At 36.9% G+C, this 20,598-nt stretch overlaps 1 protein-coding gene across 1 annotated transcript; it reads right to left on the bottom strand.

Annotated features, from left to right (window-relative positions):
* Nucleotides 1–7,483: 7,483 nt before the first annotated feature.
* shox (shox homeobox) lies at nt 7,484–19,741 on the bottom strand. Its single transcript, XM_066686811.1, has 6 exons — nt 19,471–19,741; nt 16,699–16,907; nt 13,080–13,137; nt 12,395–12,483; nt 9,960–10,172; nt 7,484–9,578 (listed from the first exon to the last, which is right to left on the bottom strand). Exons 1-6 carry the CDS (start codon nt 19,739–19,741, stop codon nt 9,489–9,491), a joined length of 930 nt encoding a protein of 309 aa, XP_066542908.1. The 3' UTR covers nt 7,484–9,488.
* Nucleotides 19,742–20,598: the final 857 nt, after the last annotated feature.

Raw genomic sequence — 20,598 nt, 5'->3', positions numbered from 1 at the left:
TCAATCTCTTTCATCCAGAAATGAACAAAAATAAAACCCTAATCAGTCATTGCAATGCATACACATGCATCCTGCCTTGATGTTCCATACACTTCCTTTATTTTGCAGTCTATTAGGGGTGAACTAGGCCTTTGTTGAAAATGAAAAGCTTAATGAGCCTCTTTGGTAAGGTTTATTGATCAGGTTAATTACTGTGCATTGTTTTCCCTTTTTCGGCTAAATACTCTTTGAAGTTATGTGATTATACACTAGCTTTGAAGAGGAAGCACCTACAGTGTGTTCCATTTAGGGTAGCAATATTTGGCATAATGTGGCTCTCGACATAGGAAATTATTTCTATTCAGAACTCAAAGCTAAATTATTAATCACAAACCCCTCAAAGACTAGTTTAGATAAAGCACTTTGAAAGCACTTCATGAACATCCTTCTGGAGTTGTAGAAAATACTCCTACACCACTGTTATAGTAATGCCCATTGTTAATAAAACGTACCCAGATCAGCCTTGAGGAGTTAAACAAAATATGTAGGTTTCAAGGCTAATATTAGGCCTCATCTTATGTGTCGATTACTCCAGGCCTGCTACTGTCATTGATTGAATAGCACTGAATACATTTAGAATTCTTGGTAGTGTGTATGGCATTGGTACAGCATCTCAAACTCCAGAAAGTATCAATCAGATTGTGTCTGATTTAACTGCTTTGATTTCTTATATGGGGAATAAATGGAGATGTTGCTGAATCATGGTACAGTGTTAATTATAAGACGTTAAAATAAAGGCAATCAGGGATTTTCTTTTGAGGAATATTCCCCTGACTGAAGGAAAACTGCATGAAAACAGTTTCAGTAGCTGACTATAAAGAAAACAGTCACAGTTGACATTCAAAGCAGAAGTCTCATTCTTACTATTGGCAGCCAGTCAGATGGCTCAGAGATAACGGCATCTGTTGGGAAAAGGGGAGTCGATTAAGAACACCACTGAGAATTTGCTCAACATTTGACAAAGCAGAATGATGCAAATTTTACATATCATTTCAAAGTCTTCATGCATCGTACTAATATCAGTCAATTTCAGCACCACAAACCTGCATCAAGTCTAACCAATGCATCCTGACTTAAGCTTGTAGATTATCTTGGTCCTATTTTTATAACAGGCCTTATGAGCAAGATTAAAGAACACCCACAAAGAGACAGCGGTTTGTTTTAGCTAATTTTTCTGTCTAGAATCACATGATGTCAGATATAATACATCCACAAAGCACTTCACATGACTTTGATAGTCAAAGCATATATAACAACACTTCTTAAAGGAGTGTTCTTTTTTTTGTTTGTTTTAAAGACCTGTCCTTAATACAAAGAATCTGTTTTCTTTGTGATGGACTGTTAGTTTTAATATAGTTCTGCACTGCAGTTGACTCCAAATAATGTTTCAAGTACTGGTCAAAAACAAACTAAAAGCTGGCCTAAACAAACTCCAGGGGACTTCAAGGGGGAAAGACTTCCTTTTATGTGCAGGTCACTTCGATGGCAGCAGCATTGTTCTTTGCAGCTGAGGTTTTATGGCTGTGTTTCCACTGCAACTGAAGAGTTTTCTCAGAAATTAGTAGAGATTATTCACTCTGATGCAAAGTAGGGTTAAAGTCAGAGACTGCATTTTGTTCATTTGCAGTGAAAATGGCCAAGAAGTGCAATCTCTTCAGTTTTCTAGAGAAAAGTGTAAAAGGTTTTAATAAGAAGTTTCTACTAAGAAACTGAAATAGACAAAAATTATTATTAAATAATATTATAAATATAACCCCAATATAAACCAAATATATATAACCCTAATATAAACCCCGAAGTGTTGACTGAACAGCTGGCCACTCCAGACTCCAGATATCAGTTTAGCTGAATGTGTTTGGTATTTTACCGGGATGTTGGAAATAATTTATATATTTGTTTGTTAGACGTGCATGTAATTTCTGTTAAACATATTATTGTTGTTGTTGTTATTATTAAACTGAAAAATCTGTTTTGTACTAACTGGCCATTTTTATTGCAAGTGAAATATTCATAAAGGGTGGTCTCTATCTAGAAAAATATACTCTGTTTTTTATAGTGGTACCAAAACTATATAAGCTTTACCTTTTTATTATTATTAGTAGTAGTAGTAGTAGTATTTTATTTTTGTAATAAATATCACAGTGATTAAATATAAGAATTTTATCAATGGAAGTTTTTTTAATCTGATTAGTATTTGTTGTATTTGACAGAATCTACAAAACAGCATAGATCCGGAAAGAAAACTGATTTATAATGTAATTATGGGCATGTGTATTCTAGCTATAGACCTGAAACATTATATATATTATATGGTATGGGAAGTGGGACTGTATAGAATAGAATTTACTTAGTATACTAATGTCGTGTCTAGGCTTTCTTGATTCACTGATCAGAAGCTTTATGAATACCGACAGAAGACCTCTTGTCCAGAGCCATTTCAATTACACGTGCCCCTTCTGTATGTCCACAGAATCACCAGAAATTATTAACAGACTGTGAAAATCCACTGAGATCATGCATTAATTTCTACTACACTAATGTCAGATTCATTCTCACACTGCTCCAGTAACCGTATGTAGCTTTTGTCAGAAACATGGACTGGCAGCCAGCAGATTTAGGAGCCATTACTTAGGAAAATGTGTTCCAGGAAAATGCTTGAAATGTGGAAAGAGGACAGTTCCTACGTACAGATCTAAGATTCTTCGAGGAAGAAATCTTTTTTTACTGTTTTTTTTATTACTGAACTCATTATGAGAGTTTACAAAACTTCGATTTATGTTTAGCTTTGTTTCATATATTCAAACCAGATTAATGTATTTATACAAGAAATCTGTATATCTATGCTATAATCAAAACATCTTGGTTTTGGAAACATTAATGTAGACATATTCAGTATAATTGTAGAATGATTAAATCAAATAAACTTTCCAACCTAAATATATTTTAAAATTGTAAAGAATATGAAGAAAATATATACATTAAAAAGATTTTACATATTTTTTTTTTTTTTGTGCAGTCATTGTTTAGTTGTATCACTGTTAAAATGTACTCTGCCCTTTACCTGCTGCACTTTAGGTTTGCTATTGCCGTGAGATGAGATACCAACCTTTACACAGTAATTAAAATAATATAGGTGCTATGTAGACAATCATTTCCGTACTCAAAGTATATTCGAATGAAAGGCTGTTTCAATCGTAGAGAAATATGTGTCAGACATCTGTCCAAATTCAAAGATCACGTTCCTATGTTAATGTCGAATATACCTTGAAAGTAAAATAAAATCTGTTCAACTAAATATTATCCATGTTGTGTTTTATGCCACATTGGATTCTTTCACTCTCTTCTGTTGCTTACTTTGTATATTTGTTTAAGGATTTTTCTGCACAACTGCTGATTTGTTGTATATTTTAACTTGTCTACTCTTGTTAATTTGTATATTTGTTTACTATAATGTCCAATCACATTATGCAAAATGTTTCCACTGTCAGTACCCAAATCAAGCTAAAAATACTAACAACAAGTTTCATACATGTGAAGCTGAAAATACCCAAATATTGTTTTACTGAGGAAACACATGAAAGATGAATATTTTCAGCAATTAAAGTCATTATCTGACACATTAACAGATTCCTAGTCCTGAAATCGACACTTCCTCACTTGTCAATCCATCATCGGAGTACAAAGAATGTGGTCACGTGTGTTGTTACAGGTGCTCCAAACTCAATGAGAAATGATTACACAGCCAAAGACATATGCTCACAAAATGTGTTTTAATAAACAGAAATGAGAGACTGCGAGCAGAAGCACCATTGCATTATGTACCAAAACATATAGTCCGTTTAACTAGGCTAAAGTTGCTATGATATTTAATGTTAGAGGTTAGACCACTAGAACTTGCCAAGTGTTATTGATTGGGCCTGAAAGATGTAGTAATGGGAGAAGTGGAGATATTTCTGCATTTTCTTTTAAGTGGACTAAAGGAGATACACAAAAGAAAAGATAGGAGTGAATAGTAAGATTTTTTTTTAATCACCAAAATCAGACGTTATGTTCATTTGCTCATTTTACCTTCCATAACAACATGCCATGTTTCCCTTAAGGCTTTTTTATTTGGGATTGTGGTTTCCTTTTAAAACTTGGTATGGTACTAGTAGGAGAGTCCTGATATTGCATTAGTAGAAATTAAGTTTTGGGGGGGGGGGGGGGGGGGCGAGGGGGCGTTCCACTTTAAGCAGATGAAATAGGAACAGGTGAGTGTATCATGATTGTATAAATGATCATCTACTAAACGTTTGGACTTTGCAAGCAAGGAATGTCATGACTCCACATTGTTCTTAACATTCCTCAACACAGCCTCAAAAAAGCTACATCTTTCACCACCTACTCTATATAATGTGAAGACATTCAGGATATCAGGAAATGATTGTTCATGTAGGGCAAGGCCAGACACCTCTGTTGATTGTGTGTGACCTTCTATCCCTCAGATGGCACTGCATGAGAAACTGTCATGCTAATGTGACTAATATAGCCACATGAGCTCAAGACAAAACATTCGTCATTTAGCTGCCATTTTTAGAGTCCACCTCTAAAAATGCAGTTGATTTGTGGTCACAAGTCCACACTTCAACTTCTTTAGAGAGACAAATCCTGGTGTCAAGGCAACATTGCTTCCCACCAAATTCTATGCTTTTTTCAGCCAGATGATGCCAACCCTCGTTCGGCGTGTTCTACAAAAATATGTCTTCATAGAAACAGAGTGCATGTGCTTGAGTGCCTTCCTGCAGTATAGACCTTTCCCCTATCAAAAATGTCTGCATCATTAAGAATTTATCAGGCAACAAATAAATTGTTCATTAAACATATTTTCTTTGTATATTTATCAGTAAAATCACATTTCTGGAGAATTAACAAATCACAGATTCTTGCTTTTATTACATTTGACAAAATGGGGTTTGTAGGTAATCATTGTCTGATCATAAAGTTAGTTTATGTCAAAGCCATCTTTAGGGAAGATGGCTAATTAATAAACCTAATTAATTAATGAATATTTTCAGTGCTTGCCTGCAGCTGATCAGTAAAATGCCTCTCCTAAACAAAGATATAATATTCTAATTATTAACTTTTTTTCTGGGGGAGACCTAAGGAAATGTTTATTCTTTAGATTAGTTTGAAATTATCATCATCCTTGTTGTAGTTAAAATCTAAGTGTGTTATATCAATACCCTTATTTTAGTATAATTCTGATCTACATGTAGAATTTTCTTCCGTTGTCGATACAGTAAATTAACCAGCAATATTTTATACATTACAGGGAATCAGGTTTTGAAAAGAATTTTGAGTGAATCTGAAGAAATATATATGTATAAGTAATAATAGAATTGAATTTCAGTCAAATGGGACACAGCTACAGCTCAGTGCCAGTGTTCTTTACTAATGGAGCACCTGTAAACTGCTACATGAAACATATTGTAATGTATATTATGAGCTTTTGACAAAGTATGGAACAACACTAACAAGCTTTGAATGTCTTTGTTTGATCTAGAATGTTCATCCATGTGAAGTAATATACCTCTTAAACTGTGGCTAAATCTACTTCATCAAATTGTAAAAATGGCACTGCAGTATAGCAGGTGGTATTAAAACAGCTGCTAAATGTGCCTCATGATTGTTTTTTTTGTTTTTGTTTTTTTTTTTTTGTTTTTTTGAGAAATGCAGCTGGCATTTCACTGAAGAGAATAATATTCTTTTTTACCTTCTGCTATATGGATCCTGTTCTCCATTTTAAGCCCACTAACTCATTTCACTCATGGATGAACTTTGGGTAACATCCATAATACTTTTTAACTAGGCCTCAAAATACTCTCACCACAGCCTGGTGCATCAAAAAAAAAAAAAAAAAAAAAACGGGAAATGGCCCATTACCAGTTTAATTCAGAGGTACACATGATTGAATTACATCAAAGGACTCAGGAGCAATTCTGAGAGACCAGTTTATGACTGCATACTTTTAGCTATGCATAAACATGCAGTGTGGTTTACCTGTAACAGGTCTCAGCAGAATCAAGTTATATCATAGAACAGTGGTACTGAATGGGCCAAATATTGTTTCCACGGTCTGGTTAATTTGTGATCATTTAGTCAATAGAGGTAGAATAGAGGACAATGAATGTTAAATGTTGTTTTTATAGGGAGTACAAATACATGAAAGTGATTAAATTAAATATTTAATTGAAATGTTCTTTGTGTGCGCTTGTACATGCATTTGGGGCTTTTTAATAATTACAGAGGGATCTAGCTTGAGATTCTTTTGTAACTGTGTCTAGATGATGCAATGGTGAATATGCTAGAATCTTCCAAACTAACGTTTGCTTTAGATGCATTAATAGAATTCAGCATATTATGCTCAAACATTTGCTATTTCCAAATGTAATCTTAGCACAAACATTCAGCTTATGATTCGGATGATATAAATAATGTGGCCTGCAGTAAATAAAAACCTCCAGTGGGGTGGTGCGCTACTCTCTTCATTTGTGACCTGTGGCCGAGCCCGATCTCAATGTGACCGCGGCTGGTTGTACGCTGATTGATGGCTTCACTGTGCTGCTAATTATTAGAGCACATAAAAGAATGCTTGCTCCAGCAGGCCTCAGCTAGAGGTCAAAGCCTAAATGTGAGGCTATCTGCTTTGGCCTCTATCACTTCATCTTGATGTATGAGTGCAGGGGTACAAATTAAACGTGATCCAGCCTCTTAAAGGCTCCTTGCTCAACAGCACACCATTTGGACTCATTTCACCTTGTGATTAAGACAATAAGAACACTATGCAGCATGCTGTAATTACTCCGTGTACAAACATCTGGATTTGGCTTCCCAAAATGCAACTCACAATCACAGAAGGGCCTATTTGTTTAAAGTTATATACTGAGTTAGAGCAAGGACAGGTACAACTAGCACTCCATTTGCTCCTCACTAAATCCCCTTATGTTGCAGATAGCAGCTGTATTATCAGAACTGTTCAAAACAGATTTACAAATAACAAGAAATAGCAAAGCGGAGCACAATTAAAGGGGCGAACGCCAAATATGTCACAGACTAAAAAAAGCAAAGTATAATTAATAGAAATAATGCAAGAGTGATGTGGGGAAATGGTTTGCTTTCTTGTAAGAACTCTTTGCTGTGATTTGTTTCCAGATTGTCATAGTAATGGTGAAGGTTTCTTTACAGCAGTGCTATCATATCATTTTGAAATTAACATGTTAACAATGAGTCTGAACATATCCTCAAAATCACAACGTTTAAATAGGATCCAAAGCATAAGTGGCTGTTTCTGGAAGTGCAGACTTTTGAGTAACAGAGCAACTTTTAATCATAAAATTCAGCGGGCCATAGAACATTATAAACCCTATTACAAATATTTATAACTTTTATTGATAGTTTACTCGTACAAGATGTACATTCTTTTTTTTTGTGAAACAACAGAAAAAAAAATACAAACTCAATGGCGAATCATGTTTGGGCATGCTTGCATATGAAATGTCAATCAGAATGGGATACGACAAATTCTATGGAGCATTAAGAAAATTTCAACACAAAGTTTTATGTTTTTTTTTGTTTGTTTGTTTGTTTTGTTTTTTTGTTTTGTTTTTTTTTTTTGTTTTTTTTCCACCGTCCCTGAAATGTTTGTAAACTCGGACACGCTACATTTTTAATCAAACAAAAATGTTCTGCAGTCACACATTCACTTCAAACTGCTGCAAATGTTAGCATTTAAAAAGTATATAAAAATAAATGCAAAGCCATGTAAAAATGTACATTTGAAATCAGACCATTCAACATTTATAAACTTTCAGATAAAATAATAAATAAAAGCACCTATGACCTCAATTAAACAAACAGAAAACATTCCTAGAAACCCTAATGGTAGTGAACAACAACAAAAAATAACTCCCACAATGTATCATTTATTGTTAGAGGTAGACCTAACTAGGATCTACTAGTTCAAAGGCAATTAATATTGAAACTGACAGCAGTCTGTTACAAACAACAGGCTTGCAAACAACACTGTTCTTTCTCTTCTTATTTTAAAATGGGTTAAACTGTATTTAATTTCTCTTATTAATATCTAATAGTTACTATTTTTGTTCACGTGTGGGGGGGGATACAAAATAGCAAAATAGCATGTTCACATGTGTGCTTAAAACAACTAACACTTTAATACTGTAAATGATTCTGAAGCTTTAGACTCATTTGTGGTGCTAAGCACACAGTTCTGAAAGGGTATTCTTTGGTGGACAGTTTATTCGGGGGAAAAAAATTACATGATACCTGTCCCTAAAGCAACTGCTGTATATATTTGTACACAATTAATTAATTTGCTTTCTCTACCTCATTGTAACCTTGATGCCTCTTAAAATGTTCATTTACAAAACTGGGTTCGAGTACCATCACACTTGGGAAGTTATGGCACGAGAGTGCAAATGAGTTAGCAACTTTTTCATTTACACAGCCTAGAAAAAAAAATGTCTGAAAAAAAATAGGGACACATCAATATCAGTGCCAAAAAAAACTAAAAATCATTTTTGTTGATTAGCAAATATCTGCTATTTGTTTTTTTTTTTCTTTCATATTTACAGTATTGCACTTAACTGCACATAGTTGCATTTCAGTTAAACTGATGTTTCCGTAATACGTTAAAAATTGCAGTTACCCTTTTGAAAAAAATGTCATTTCAATGTATTTTGATGACAAGACTCTAATTAGTCAATATTTCACCCCCTTATATAGAAGTAGTATTTTCTTGCCATAAGGATTGTAAACACCTTGATACAAGACCTGAAGTGCAAAAGCTAGTTTCACTTCTATTTCCAGGACATGTCAAGAAAGAAAAGACAGAGCAAAGAAAAAAAACTAAAAAGCTAAGTCCTTCTGACTCGTGCCCAAAAGAAATATACAGCAACATAGCGCTTCCTCTGAAAAAAGCAAGAATGAGAGAAATTCTCTGAAAACTGATGATTGTACCCTTGGTATGAGTGCTGCTTCCCATCTGTGTCCATGGTGGGATGAAAAATCAAAAACTATATATTGACTCTAGGTGCGGATTATAGTGGGAGGTTGTCATGGCAGTGATCAACAGTCGGGTGAATGTCAGTTACAATGGAGGCCGGCCCCAGGAGAGCTATCCTTCGTTTGAACGCATGCACTCGGCAGCGGCACAGACAGACAAACACAGTGGTTGGAGGCGAATGTGGCTGTTGCTCGTTTCTCGGTGAGGTTGAGAATCCCAACTTTTGAGTGTTTGTTTGTAAAAAAAAACAACAAAAAAAACACTCTTAGAGCATTGTTCAACCTCTAGCTTTCCTTCCTCAGCCACTCTGCGTCTGCCTTTTGCTTTTGCTCTTTTTTGTTTTTGTTTTTTTTTCTAAGAGTCTCCACTGCTAACCGCTGGTTGTTCAGACAGACATCCAGACATTTTTGTACGGTCCTGGGGCTGTGATCTGTGCCTGGAAGGGGCTGAGCCAGTGGCCTCCAAGCAGTCCTGCCTGTTGGGCGAAAAGTAAAAGGTGATTTCATTGGTATTCAATTACCTTTTCTCTACAAGTGGTTTGTTTTGGCAGCTGGTTTTTTGTGACAATTTCTTTTTTTTTCACGGTCTCTTTATCCCACCCCCCACTCTCTCACACTCTCTCTCTCTCACACTCTCTCTCTCTCTCTCTCTCGCTCATTCTCTCACATTCTCTCTCTCTCAGTACATTCTCCTCTCTCTGTAGTTTGTATTTTGTTTTCGTTTTTTTTTTTTTAACTCTGAGTGCCGTGGCCTTTTTTTCCACAGGCGCAGTCTTGTGTGAGAAGCAATTATCAGTTCAGAGCTGTGGAGAAGCCCATGGGGGTCAGAGTCCCAGCGCCTCCGTGTGTTTTCTTGCCTTGAGTCGCAGGTCGGCGATGCTGGAGTTCTTGCTGTTGCTTTTGGCAGCTGCAGCCACTGCGGCCGCTGCTGAGGCTGAGTCGGCCAGTGAGGCGATGGGCAGTCCGAAGGGTGGAGGAGGGAACATCAGGTACGGAGCATGTGCCGCGAGGTGGGGGTGCAGGTGAGGGTGCGAGTGGGTCACTCCCTCTAGCTGGAGCTGGGCCTGCACCTGTGGGGTGAGGAGAAAACAAACACAGCGTTAGTGTTGGTGTGGAGGGCTAAACAATTCAGGCTAAATATGTAGTTGTGATTATTCCAAACAATATTGTAATTGTAATTTTAATGGTATTTTCTACAGATTGAGCTTCAGGGTTTTTTTATGTAAAAATTTAACTTGCAAATTGCAGTTTTGCTATGAAGCATGTAATTGTTCAACCCTGTTGGCAAGGGCATACATTTGGGTTAAAGGCTGGAGGGGGTTGAACAAGAACTTCGGTTGGGTAAAAGGGGCCTGCTGCCAGAGGAAATAAATAGCAATAACTATCCAACCACTTTTGGAAATGTAAAAATATATATAACATATTTCAATTACAAAAAAATTCTGAAATCATTTTAATGTTATTCAAACACAGTTAAGCCATGTCCTATTTCTTGCACTTGACCTTTTGTTTGCATTTTCCCACATAGGTGTGCAGTGACAGAATCCTTTCATCTTTCCCAACAGCTCACGAGTGCTCTCTGTGATCACTTAATGTTCTCTCAAGTGCGCCTCAGACCCTACTTTAGTGAAGGCTGTTACCCAGGATCCCTTGTAATCCTGTGACATTTCACACATGCACCAATTCCAAGAAGGCTAGAAGATAGGAGATCTCATATTTTTGAGAGCTGCGTATATCAGTATGCCGAAGTTAGCAGGGGTTGGAAGGTGCATGAACTAAGTGTGTCCCAACTCTGTTTACAAGCCTCTACACATCCTGAACTCTTACGCTCCTGTTTTTCCACCCTTCGATGTCACAGAAGTGTGCACTTCTGACTGGGTCTTAGGCCTAAAGGGCAAGATTTGGGACAGGGCCGTAGTGTGTGTGGCCGGCGGCCCAGCTCCGGATCCTGTTACGGACTTGGACACCGCACACTTCCCCCCTTCTCTCCGCACTTCTCCAAAGGCTTGCACTAACTGCATGTTTTCACTGAAAATAGTCCAGTGTCGGCTCACTCAGTGCATTCTTTTTCATCTGAGCTCATTTTTTCTGCTTTTTTTTTCTCACGGAACTGAATAATGCAGTGTGCTCAGACAACTTAATAGTCACAGAAATCCCATCAGTCGAAAGTCTCGGCACATTAGTCCAACCCACGTAGAAAACTTTCCATCCACACAGGCAAACCTGCAACATCTCGTAATCCTAATTATGTATTCAATTGCATAAATAAACAATTTGGCCTCCCCCAAAATATGCTCACATATACAGCCATAAATATTTATTCAGATGTATTCCTGAGCAAGTAGAGAAACGAGGTAGAAGCAGCCAGCGTGAAATATCCAGTTGCACATTCTCTGTAATTATTTTACTGAGATGAGGTGAAAATTATACACCCCCGACTTAATATAAAAAAGCCGCACTTTTTTTTTCTTCTTCTCGTGTATCTAAGTCTGTAGAAATATCCTCAAAAAAGTTTAGGGTTTTCTCTTTTCTCAGCCAACTAAAACACAACATGTGTCAAGCTGTAGGGAAAGTGGAAAATGCTTGCTCTTTTCAGTTTGTCATAGAAGTGGTGCCTGAATGTAACACTGGCGTCAAAGGCCAGCCTTTGAAAAGTGAAGCAGTCATATTTAAGTGGATTTTTGGAAAAATAAGCTCACGTTTGAGAAAGAAGTGCACTTCAGCACTGGCCCAGCACCCCAGTCTTCATAATAGAGCTCACACACTGACTGAGTGTGGATTAAGAGCTGCACTAAAGCGTCACAACCACAGTTAAACAAATAAAACCACATTGGACAGCCAGAGCTACAGGTGGCGCACATTGTGCTGGATAAGCGCAAATTAGCGCTAACACACAGCTCAATAATGCAGTGCACTTGCTCACAGCTTCATCAGTGTTCCTCGCACACACACACAAACCAGATCAAATGTCTCTCATGGTCTCTAATCTCTCCTCGCGTGGGGGTGGGGTGGAAAGTCACTCTCACTCTCTCTCTTTCACACACACACATTCGCACACGCCTCGACCTCCGGACAACGTGGCCTCCTTTACGCTAAAGGCCAAAGAGCGCTGCTCCTGCTCTAACCCCATATTTACACACCGCCATTAGAGCAATTGTTACCTTCAGTCAGCGCCTATAAATGTAACAGTGACTGCTGGATTCAGAGGTTACACTTCGTAGTAGGTTTTTAGAGACACTTATTATATAAGCAGCATTTCATGTCTTCGTTTTAAGCGCTTTTATTGTCCTACCTGTTGGAAGGGCATCCTCAGAGCGCCCATGTTCACGTACGGAGCGACTCTACAGGCGTCCAGATGACTGGCCGAGCCCAGGATCACTCCTACAATATACAATTAATTTACTCATAAGTTGAACTATTACAACACAGTAAAACACAACAGTGACGTGAGTCTCACTAGCAACGTGCAATAAACGCAGTTAACGAAGAGGGGCTGCGTAACAAATGTTAGCTTAACTGCAAAGTTATAATACAATATTTTGATGTTTTAGTAATATTATTTATATTATACAGCACTATACAGTACTATCCTCTGTTGTACATTCAATAATATATAATACTGCATACAATGAATGAACAACTTGCTGTCCTCCTTTGACAGAAATCGCTTTTTGACGCTGCGTTTAACTGCAAACCTTTTGCTTTGAATCCATTTGATTCAAGCGTGCCCATCAGTTCGACTCGAATAAAGTTAGGCAACACACGTCTTGCCCAAAGAAATCAAGTCAAATGAATGACAGTAATGGTGTTGATGTAATACATCTACATTTGGATAAAGCAAATTCAATAAAACATTGTTTTCCTCAACTGTCAAATAAACGTAATGTGAAGAAAAACTCCTGTCCAACCCAAGTCCACACAAAGACTCCGCGCTTCCGAACAGAACCAAATCCATTCTAAATTTCCAGGACGTTTACCTTTGTGCATCTGGTTCTCTTGTTTTCTGCATTTCGCTCTTCTGTTCTGAAACCAGACCTGAAACACAAACAAAAAAGCCAGCCCTCAGTCCACTTCCCCGGAAACTACAGCATGTTCAACACCAGAGTCTCCTTATTCAACCCAGCATTAGCATCTTGCTGTATTCTGAACACATGAAACATCGCAGCAATAATGCGCGGGAAGGGCAAATGCAGGGATACAACTGTGGGCGAGTAATAACACGTTTTTGTTCACGCACTCATATCTTTTACAGCTTTAAATTACAGCTCACAAAAATAATGCGTGAGCAGCTCGTTTCAAACGCATTCATTCTGTCTCGTTATCACGTTTCTTTTTCACAGACACATCGCAAAGTAAAGCGTCACGGTAATCGTCTGTAGAATGTAGACCCCTGGTCAGATAAAGGGTTTTATTGATTTTCTAATTGAAAATAATACGTTTTCAAAAGAAACATTAAATAATGTACTGTCTGTTTATGTGCTTTGTTTAACAAACTGCAAATAAATAAATAAATACCTGCTATAAAGTACAACGAAATAATAAAAAAACATTTGTACAAAAGCGAAATTTTATGTTATGTTTTTGCAATGTGTGGAACTCGGCAAATAAAAACTCACTTTCAAAAGTGCAGAAGGGTAAAAAAAGACGAAAAAAAAGCTAAGCTTGTTTTTATTATGAAAATAATTAAAACAGTAGTAAATTTATAACGTTAATTATGTCAGGTCTTTAGTAGTAATATATGAGTTAAAAACGTAGTAAAGCTTTGTTCAAACACAGTAATCACTGTGCGCGTGCGTGGGTGCGCGCCTATAGATGTGTGTGTATGTGTGTGAGAGAGAGAGAGAGAGAGAGTCTGACTGAGTGAGTGAAGGTACGATGTTGCTAATGAACAATGAACTCATTTCCGTCAGTGAGCTTCATTATCTTTCTGCTTTCTCCCTCTCTCTCTCTCTCTCTCTCTCTCTCTCTCTTTTTCCTGTGGCGTTGGTTGTGGTGGTGGTGTGTGTGTGTGTGTGTGTGTGGGGGGGGGGGGGCATTTCTCTGCTGTGGTCAGATGAAGCAAAGCAAAAGGCTCTGCTTAATAAACCTACTGGGAAATTAATAAAAGCTGCTATAAGTGTGTTTAGACACAGTGCCGCACCGCACCTGTGTGAGGCTCGTGAAGATTAACACACACAGGGAGGTGTCGGTTCTAGTTTACGGTCACTTTTTCAGCACTGAATCTAACACCCTCTTCAGCCATGTGTTCGACTCTCGAGCTTTTTATAAATGCTTAATACACCGCTACACAGGTTTATTATTATTATTATATAATAATACACTAATATTTATTAGTAGTATTAGTAGCAGTTGTGTTATTTGTATATTTCTAGTATTTTCGTGACTATTGCAATTATTCTTATTATTACTTGTAAGTAAAATGTATATATAATTCTGGTGTATTCGTAATACATTTATTATTATATTTGTATTATAATTAAACAACAATCTGATCATCAGAACAGTGAATTTAGTTTATAGTTTCACTTCTACTGCTACAATTTATTCTACTACTATTACTATTATCATAGTAATATTACTATATTATTTTTTTTAAATATATGCCACCACTAATATATTTCAGACGCATAAGACAAGCCAACGCGTTGTGTTACCATATCAAAATATTGCAACATGTGATATGTATTATTTACCATTACGTCATTATTAATTTTTTTTAACTATACTTGTTTATATTTTGACTGTTATGAGGCTGATGATTATCATTGCCAATAGTAAAGACAGGAGCAGGTGTGAAAATTCGTGTTGATTTTCTTGTTAAGCTTACAGAGGTGTAGAAAACACGTTCCTCGTTTTTTTTTCTTCGCTCCAACAAATAAATCAGTCATTTGTTCAGTTTTCTGGGATCGATTGTAATGATCCATCAGGAGTTTATGCTAAGCGAAGTGAGCTACACTGCTGTAGACAGTTATTTCTTCATTAAGCACCACTCAATGATGCATTTCACAAACGCCCTAATCTGATTTCCTTTTGATTTGTATTAGAGACAGTGAATAATGACATTTAATTTAGCGCTGCACCAGAAAGCCACAGATATTAGTCGTAATTGAATTACTGCCTTCTCTTCACCAAGGTCTCATAACTTTCAATTAGATTCGTGACAGCTGCTCGCTGTGGCCTTTCTCCACGAGGCTCCAGTAACAGGTTCATATCAGCCTCCTGTCTCACCATCTCAACACGTCGCCTATACATACACACACACACATCCACATCAACCCACCTCTGATCATCTGATCACAACTGGCCCTATATTACTCAACCTCTCTGTCGCTGCACAGTCTTTATAAAGAAAACATCAGAACCTGTACAGCGTGTGTTTATCAGTATCTCTTAATTATGGTTCGTCTCCTAAAGCTGGGTGTAATCCGTTTTTTCACGCCCATTTTTCACGTTTTTTCATGAGCTGTGTTCTTCACATTAGCACTCAGCATCATATGTGGACTCAATGCAGATTGATGCACCGTGTGTATTTGTTTTTAACTGTCTTGTCTCAGAAGCACCACATGGAGCCGGTGGTGAATATTCCACACACACAACGAAGGACAGAAGGAGAGAGAGGAACGACACTGTAACTAACCCCCCCACTCCCGGCCAATCCCCACACTCACTCCCCGCGAGGGGCTCAGTCCCTTCATTCATTTTAATGACGAGCTTCAGATCTCTGTTCTGCACATTAGCAAGGTTTCCTCTCAGTTTAACAACAGTCAAAACCACAGAAGTAGAACTTTCGTTTTAGCCGATGAAACCTTAGCATAGAAACAGTACCTTTGTGTCTCATTAAAACATGCGTTTGTAATTTTACACCACCTATTAAAACCAGTACAAAATGGCGGTCATGTATATTGTAATTTTCCTATGTTGAGTGTATATGTAATTATATATTAGATGGTGATAATATATATATATATATATATATATATATATATATATATATATATATATATATAATTATAATAATAATATATTCAATATATATAATTAAAAATACAATAACAATAAGTTTGTGATTATATCTATTTTGGGAATCGAACCTATATCCTTAGACTAGTTAACACTGAAATATATGAACTAATAGTAAACTTAAGTTCGTTTATCAACGCCAATATACAACATTGTTCAATACTGAAGACAGTTAGGCCTCAACATTTTAACATGGACAACAGCAAATATATCGAGTTAGAAGGTTCTAGTTTATGCTTCACGTTTTTGTTATTATTAATAACGATCTATATTTATCCACATTTAACAAATATATATATATATATATATATATATATATATATATATATATATATATATATATATATATATATATATATATATATATATATATAATGGGGTGGGGTGGAGGGTGGAGGGTGGGGGTATTTTGTGAGGGAAGCAGGTTCTGAGAGTAACGGCTTTATCCACGTGCCGTTAGTGTTCTTGTGAGTGAAAAGAAAACAAATTTTCCCGCGTTCAGCAACATGTTTACCTGTGTGTATCCAGTGATAACGCGCTATAGATTTAGAGCACATGAAGGACAGTGTAACTGACCTGTACCCTGGCCTCGGAGAGTCCGAGTCTCTGACTCAGCTCTTCTCTCATGAACGCGTCCGGGTAGTGCGTCTCGTCGAAGAGGCGCTCGAGCTCGTTGAGCTGCTCCAGAGTAAAGTTAGTCCTGCTCCGCCTCTGCTTCAGCTTCCCCTGAGCATCCTCATCCTCAGACTTCACATCCTCCTTCTTGTCCTTACACTCATAGATCCCTACAGCGCACACAGAAATGAAACCCCCACTTTAACACGTCTTACACTGGAGATGTACTCGTGAAGCATAAAACATGGGCATAATAAATGTATTCTAGCAGCTTCAGTAAGATACAACAACACGCGTGTTTGTTAAATATCAGCAACTTTCATTTGAAATCCATTTTATTAATAAATGCCAAAACAATCAAATAATAAATGGTAATAGCCTTGTGTTTCGTGAATACAATGAATTAAAATATTTTGATATTTAACACTAAAGCACCATCCTCCTCAGTTCATCAAAACTACATAGCTACAGAAATATACACAAAGGCATCAGACGCAAACAAAAACCATGGTTATTAATATCCACTAAAACAGGCCATGCTAATTAAGTATGAACCATAAAGTTGCTGGGTTTAATTTTGGGTGTAATTTTTCAAACAGAACAGAACAACTTAGAAATTCGTGGAAAGAAAATGTCAAGTGAACAGCGCTTTTCATATGAAATCTTGAATCAACAATATGATTAATTTACTCAGTTTTGAGGAATCTTTACGTGTGGATGCTGGGGTTAATAAAATATTTAATAAGTCTACGGAAGATATTATATTTCTGTGTAAAGTAATGAACCAGTGTTTATGAAATACCATCTGCACAAACCGAGCTTTATTACATCTTATAGAACAAAAGTGTTTATCTTATGTTTATATGTGCCCTTTGCTGTAATAATAAACATATCAATAGTAATCTTCATAATTATATTATTATAATACAATGATTTAATGCAAACCCTGGGAAATGACATATTTATTATTTTTTGCATTATTATAACAATTACCTGTACACTACTGAAATTATAATTTCTAATTACTAAAACTACTGTTGATTGCAGTAAAAAAAAGAAGCATATAAACATTTAATAAATAATTTTTTTAAAGGTGCCTTACATTTATATATGAAAGTATTATATAATTAATAAAGATTAAGTAATTACATATTTACTACTATATTATTACTACTCTTTAAGTGTCATACAAACTCAAACAAAAACAAGGATTTTGGTATTCCAAAAGATTGCGCTAAATATTTTCACAAGGTTACATTTATCTCAACGCGTTTTATTTTGCGGAAACAAAAACAAAAAATTACATGTCTTCATTGCGAAACTGGGAGCTCCTGCACAGTCTCTCTCTCTCTCTCTCTCTCTCTCTCTATATATATATATATATATATATATATATATATATATATATATATATATATATATATATATATATATATATAGTAATAAACCGAACACACGAATAAAACTTTATGTTAAAGTGTGTCGGTGTCAGTGAGCGTACCAAAGGCCTGCTTTATTAAACACTGTCTACAGCACCCTTCTCAAGCATACGGGAGCTTCATAAGGCCATAGTTTTGCAGCTTATATTTACTCCGTTTACCCGTTAAATGAGTTCGTTTTATTTATTGTATCAAGATGTCGAATAAATAAATATCACGACACAACAACAGTATGAAGATATAGAGGAATGGACTTTTTAACATTAATAATACAACATCACTATAAATATATCAGGAAAACCACTCTTATTAATCTGTTATTTCGAGAAATCAACATATCTGTCAATAATATTCCATTCGAGATTTCAGTTAAATAAATAGCCTACAATTAATTCCATATCCAGATAAAACTGAATAAAAAAACGAGATGCCACACCACAAACTCATACAATATGAAAACACATTTAAGCAGTGATTTATAGCAAAGTGGACTGTTGTGACGTGAACGACACAGCATATACAAATATAGAGGTTGTACTTTATTTTGACATTCCTTTGTAAATCCTCTGTAAATACCCTGTGTTTTGAATTAAATACAGATTAAAATTAAGACAATATCGAAAACAAATTAATCTCAATTACTTATTAAACGCAGATGAACTTCAAGTTGAGTGTGAAAGGTTCTATAAAACCTAACTCTAGCTTGAATCCCACCACGGGCTCCATTTTACCACCAAACCTACACCTCTTACTCTAATGACGTATATACACATATAATGACGGACTAAGCGTGTTTATAATGTCTGTAGCCTGTCTGTTTACAGTTGTAAAAATACGCAAATGTCCGGTTTGTCTAACTGCAGTGTTCTTGTTCTGTAAGACATACGATACGCCATTTGTTAACTCTGAGATTTATTAATCCGTTCTACGCAAAAAGCGGATAACTTAAGAACAAATGTACGTAAATGACGATTTATTAAAAAGTCCACTATAGTTTGTAAGCAGCGTCTTCCCCGAATCCTGTTGGTTTTCGCGCCGTTTGAAGTTGACAACAGCAGTCGGTTTTTCCTCTCTGGGATTTACAGCGGCTGAAAGTCCATTTCGCATTTTTACGCACAATTCACAGCGCGGTCTTACGCACACATTGAAACAGTCTTCTCGCAGAACTTTATGCGCGTGTTCTGGGGGGTTCTTTAGCTTTCTCCGTATTGTGCGTCTTTTTTGTTTGCGTGTATGTGTGTCTCGCGTTCGGCCCAGCTCGGAGCACGTGCCTCGAAGGCTCAGAGTCACTCACCGTCCGCCGCCCTGGACGCGCTGAACTCCTTCAGTTTGTCCTTCTCGAGCTCGACGTGCTCTTTGAAGAGGTGCGTAGGGCAGTGGTGCGCGGGCTCGCTCAGCTCCTGTAGCTCGCTCTCGGCGCCGCTCAACTCTCGGGCGCGCGCCAAGCCGCTTTCCAGCACCTCGCGGTACGTGATGCTCTCCTTGCTGCTCTCCTTTGCCTTCTGCTCGAAGGACTTGGACACGAACGCCGTCAGCTCCTCCATGGCCGGAGAGTGGCTGCTCATCCGCAGATTCCACCTTAAAAGCGGCCCTGTGGGGTGGGGTTTGGTTTAGGGGTGTGTGTGTGTGCGCGTGTGTATGTGTGTGAGTGAGTGAGTGTGTGTGTATATATGTGTGTGTGTGTGTATGAATGTGTGTGAATGTGAGAGTGTAGGAGCTTTAGCTCACACACTCCAGCTCTTCTGCCTGTGTTTTTGCACATGTGAGTATTTATAGAGGGCGGCACAGCCCCTCATAGTCCCCCCCCCCAGTATACCCCCCCCCACACACACACACCCAACACACACACACACACAGGGTCCTGGGCAATTACATGCGCCTCAGCGTTCAACTTTCAGCAGCTTCTGCTCACATCAGTGCACGAGCTCACATCATCATCAACACACACACACACACAGCTAGAGATGGTACAGGCAAATTTCATTACCGCAATTAACAAGAATTTGCTCTTCTTCACCTCCTGCTAAACTGGCTATGTTAACAGAAGTTTTACAGTACAGTGTGTGTGGCCAGATTTTTATTTAATTGCAGAAGTAGAATATGAAAAGCGTTAATATTTGGAAAAGTATGTATTTCATTATATTATATTATATTATATTAAATTATATTATTAATCTATCTGAAACACTGGGGAAAATGATGAAGTCCAAACATTTCTACATTTTTTTATCTTAAAAATCGATATAAATCGATTTGTAAACCGTATTGTTTTGAAAATATTTTTTTTATTATTGTTATTATTGCTTATGTTACAACTGTTGATATAACAACAACAGCAATACATAATAATAATATAGGTCTAATACACGATTGTATGTGGCTCAATGCACTTTAAATTGCGCTTTAAATAAATAAATAAATA

The sequence above is a fragment of the Hoplias malabaricus genome, chromosome 12 (assembly GCF_029633855.1).
Source record: "Hoplias malabaricus isolate fHopMal1 chromosome 12, fHopMal1.hap1, whole genome shotgun sequence".
NCBI lineage: Eukaryota > Metazoa > Chordata > Actinopteri > Characiformes > Erythrinidae > Hoplias > Hoplias malabaricus.
The sequence above is the reverse complement of the archived record's forward strand: the minus strand, read 5'-3'. Positions and strand labels throughout refer to the sequence as shown.

Coding starts and splice junctions, on each gene's coding strand:
- shox (XM_066686811.1), bottom strand. CDS start 19,741: ATGAGCAGCCACTCTCCGGCCATGGAGGAGCTGACGGCGTTCGTGTCC. Junction 13,138..16,698: donor TCTCCGAGGCCAGGGTACAG/GTCAGTTACACT, acceptor TTTGTGTTTCAG/GTCTGGTTTCAGAACAGAAG. Junction 10,173..12,394: donor TGAGGATGCCCTTCCAACAG/GTAGGACAATAA, acceptor CTCACCCCACAG/GTGCAGGCCCAGCTCCAGCT.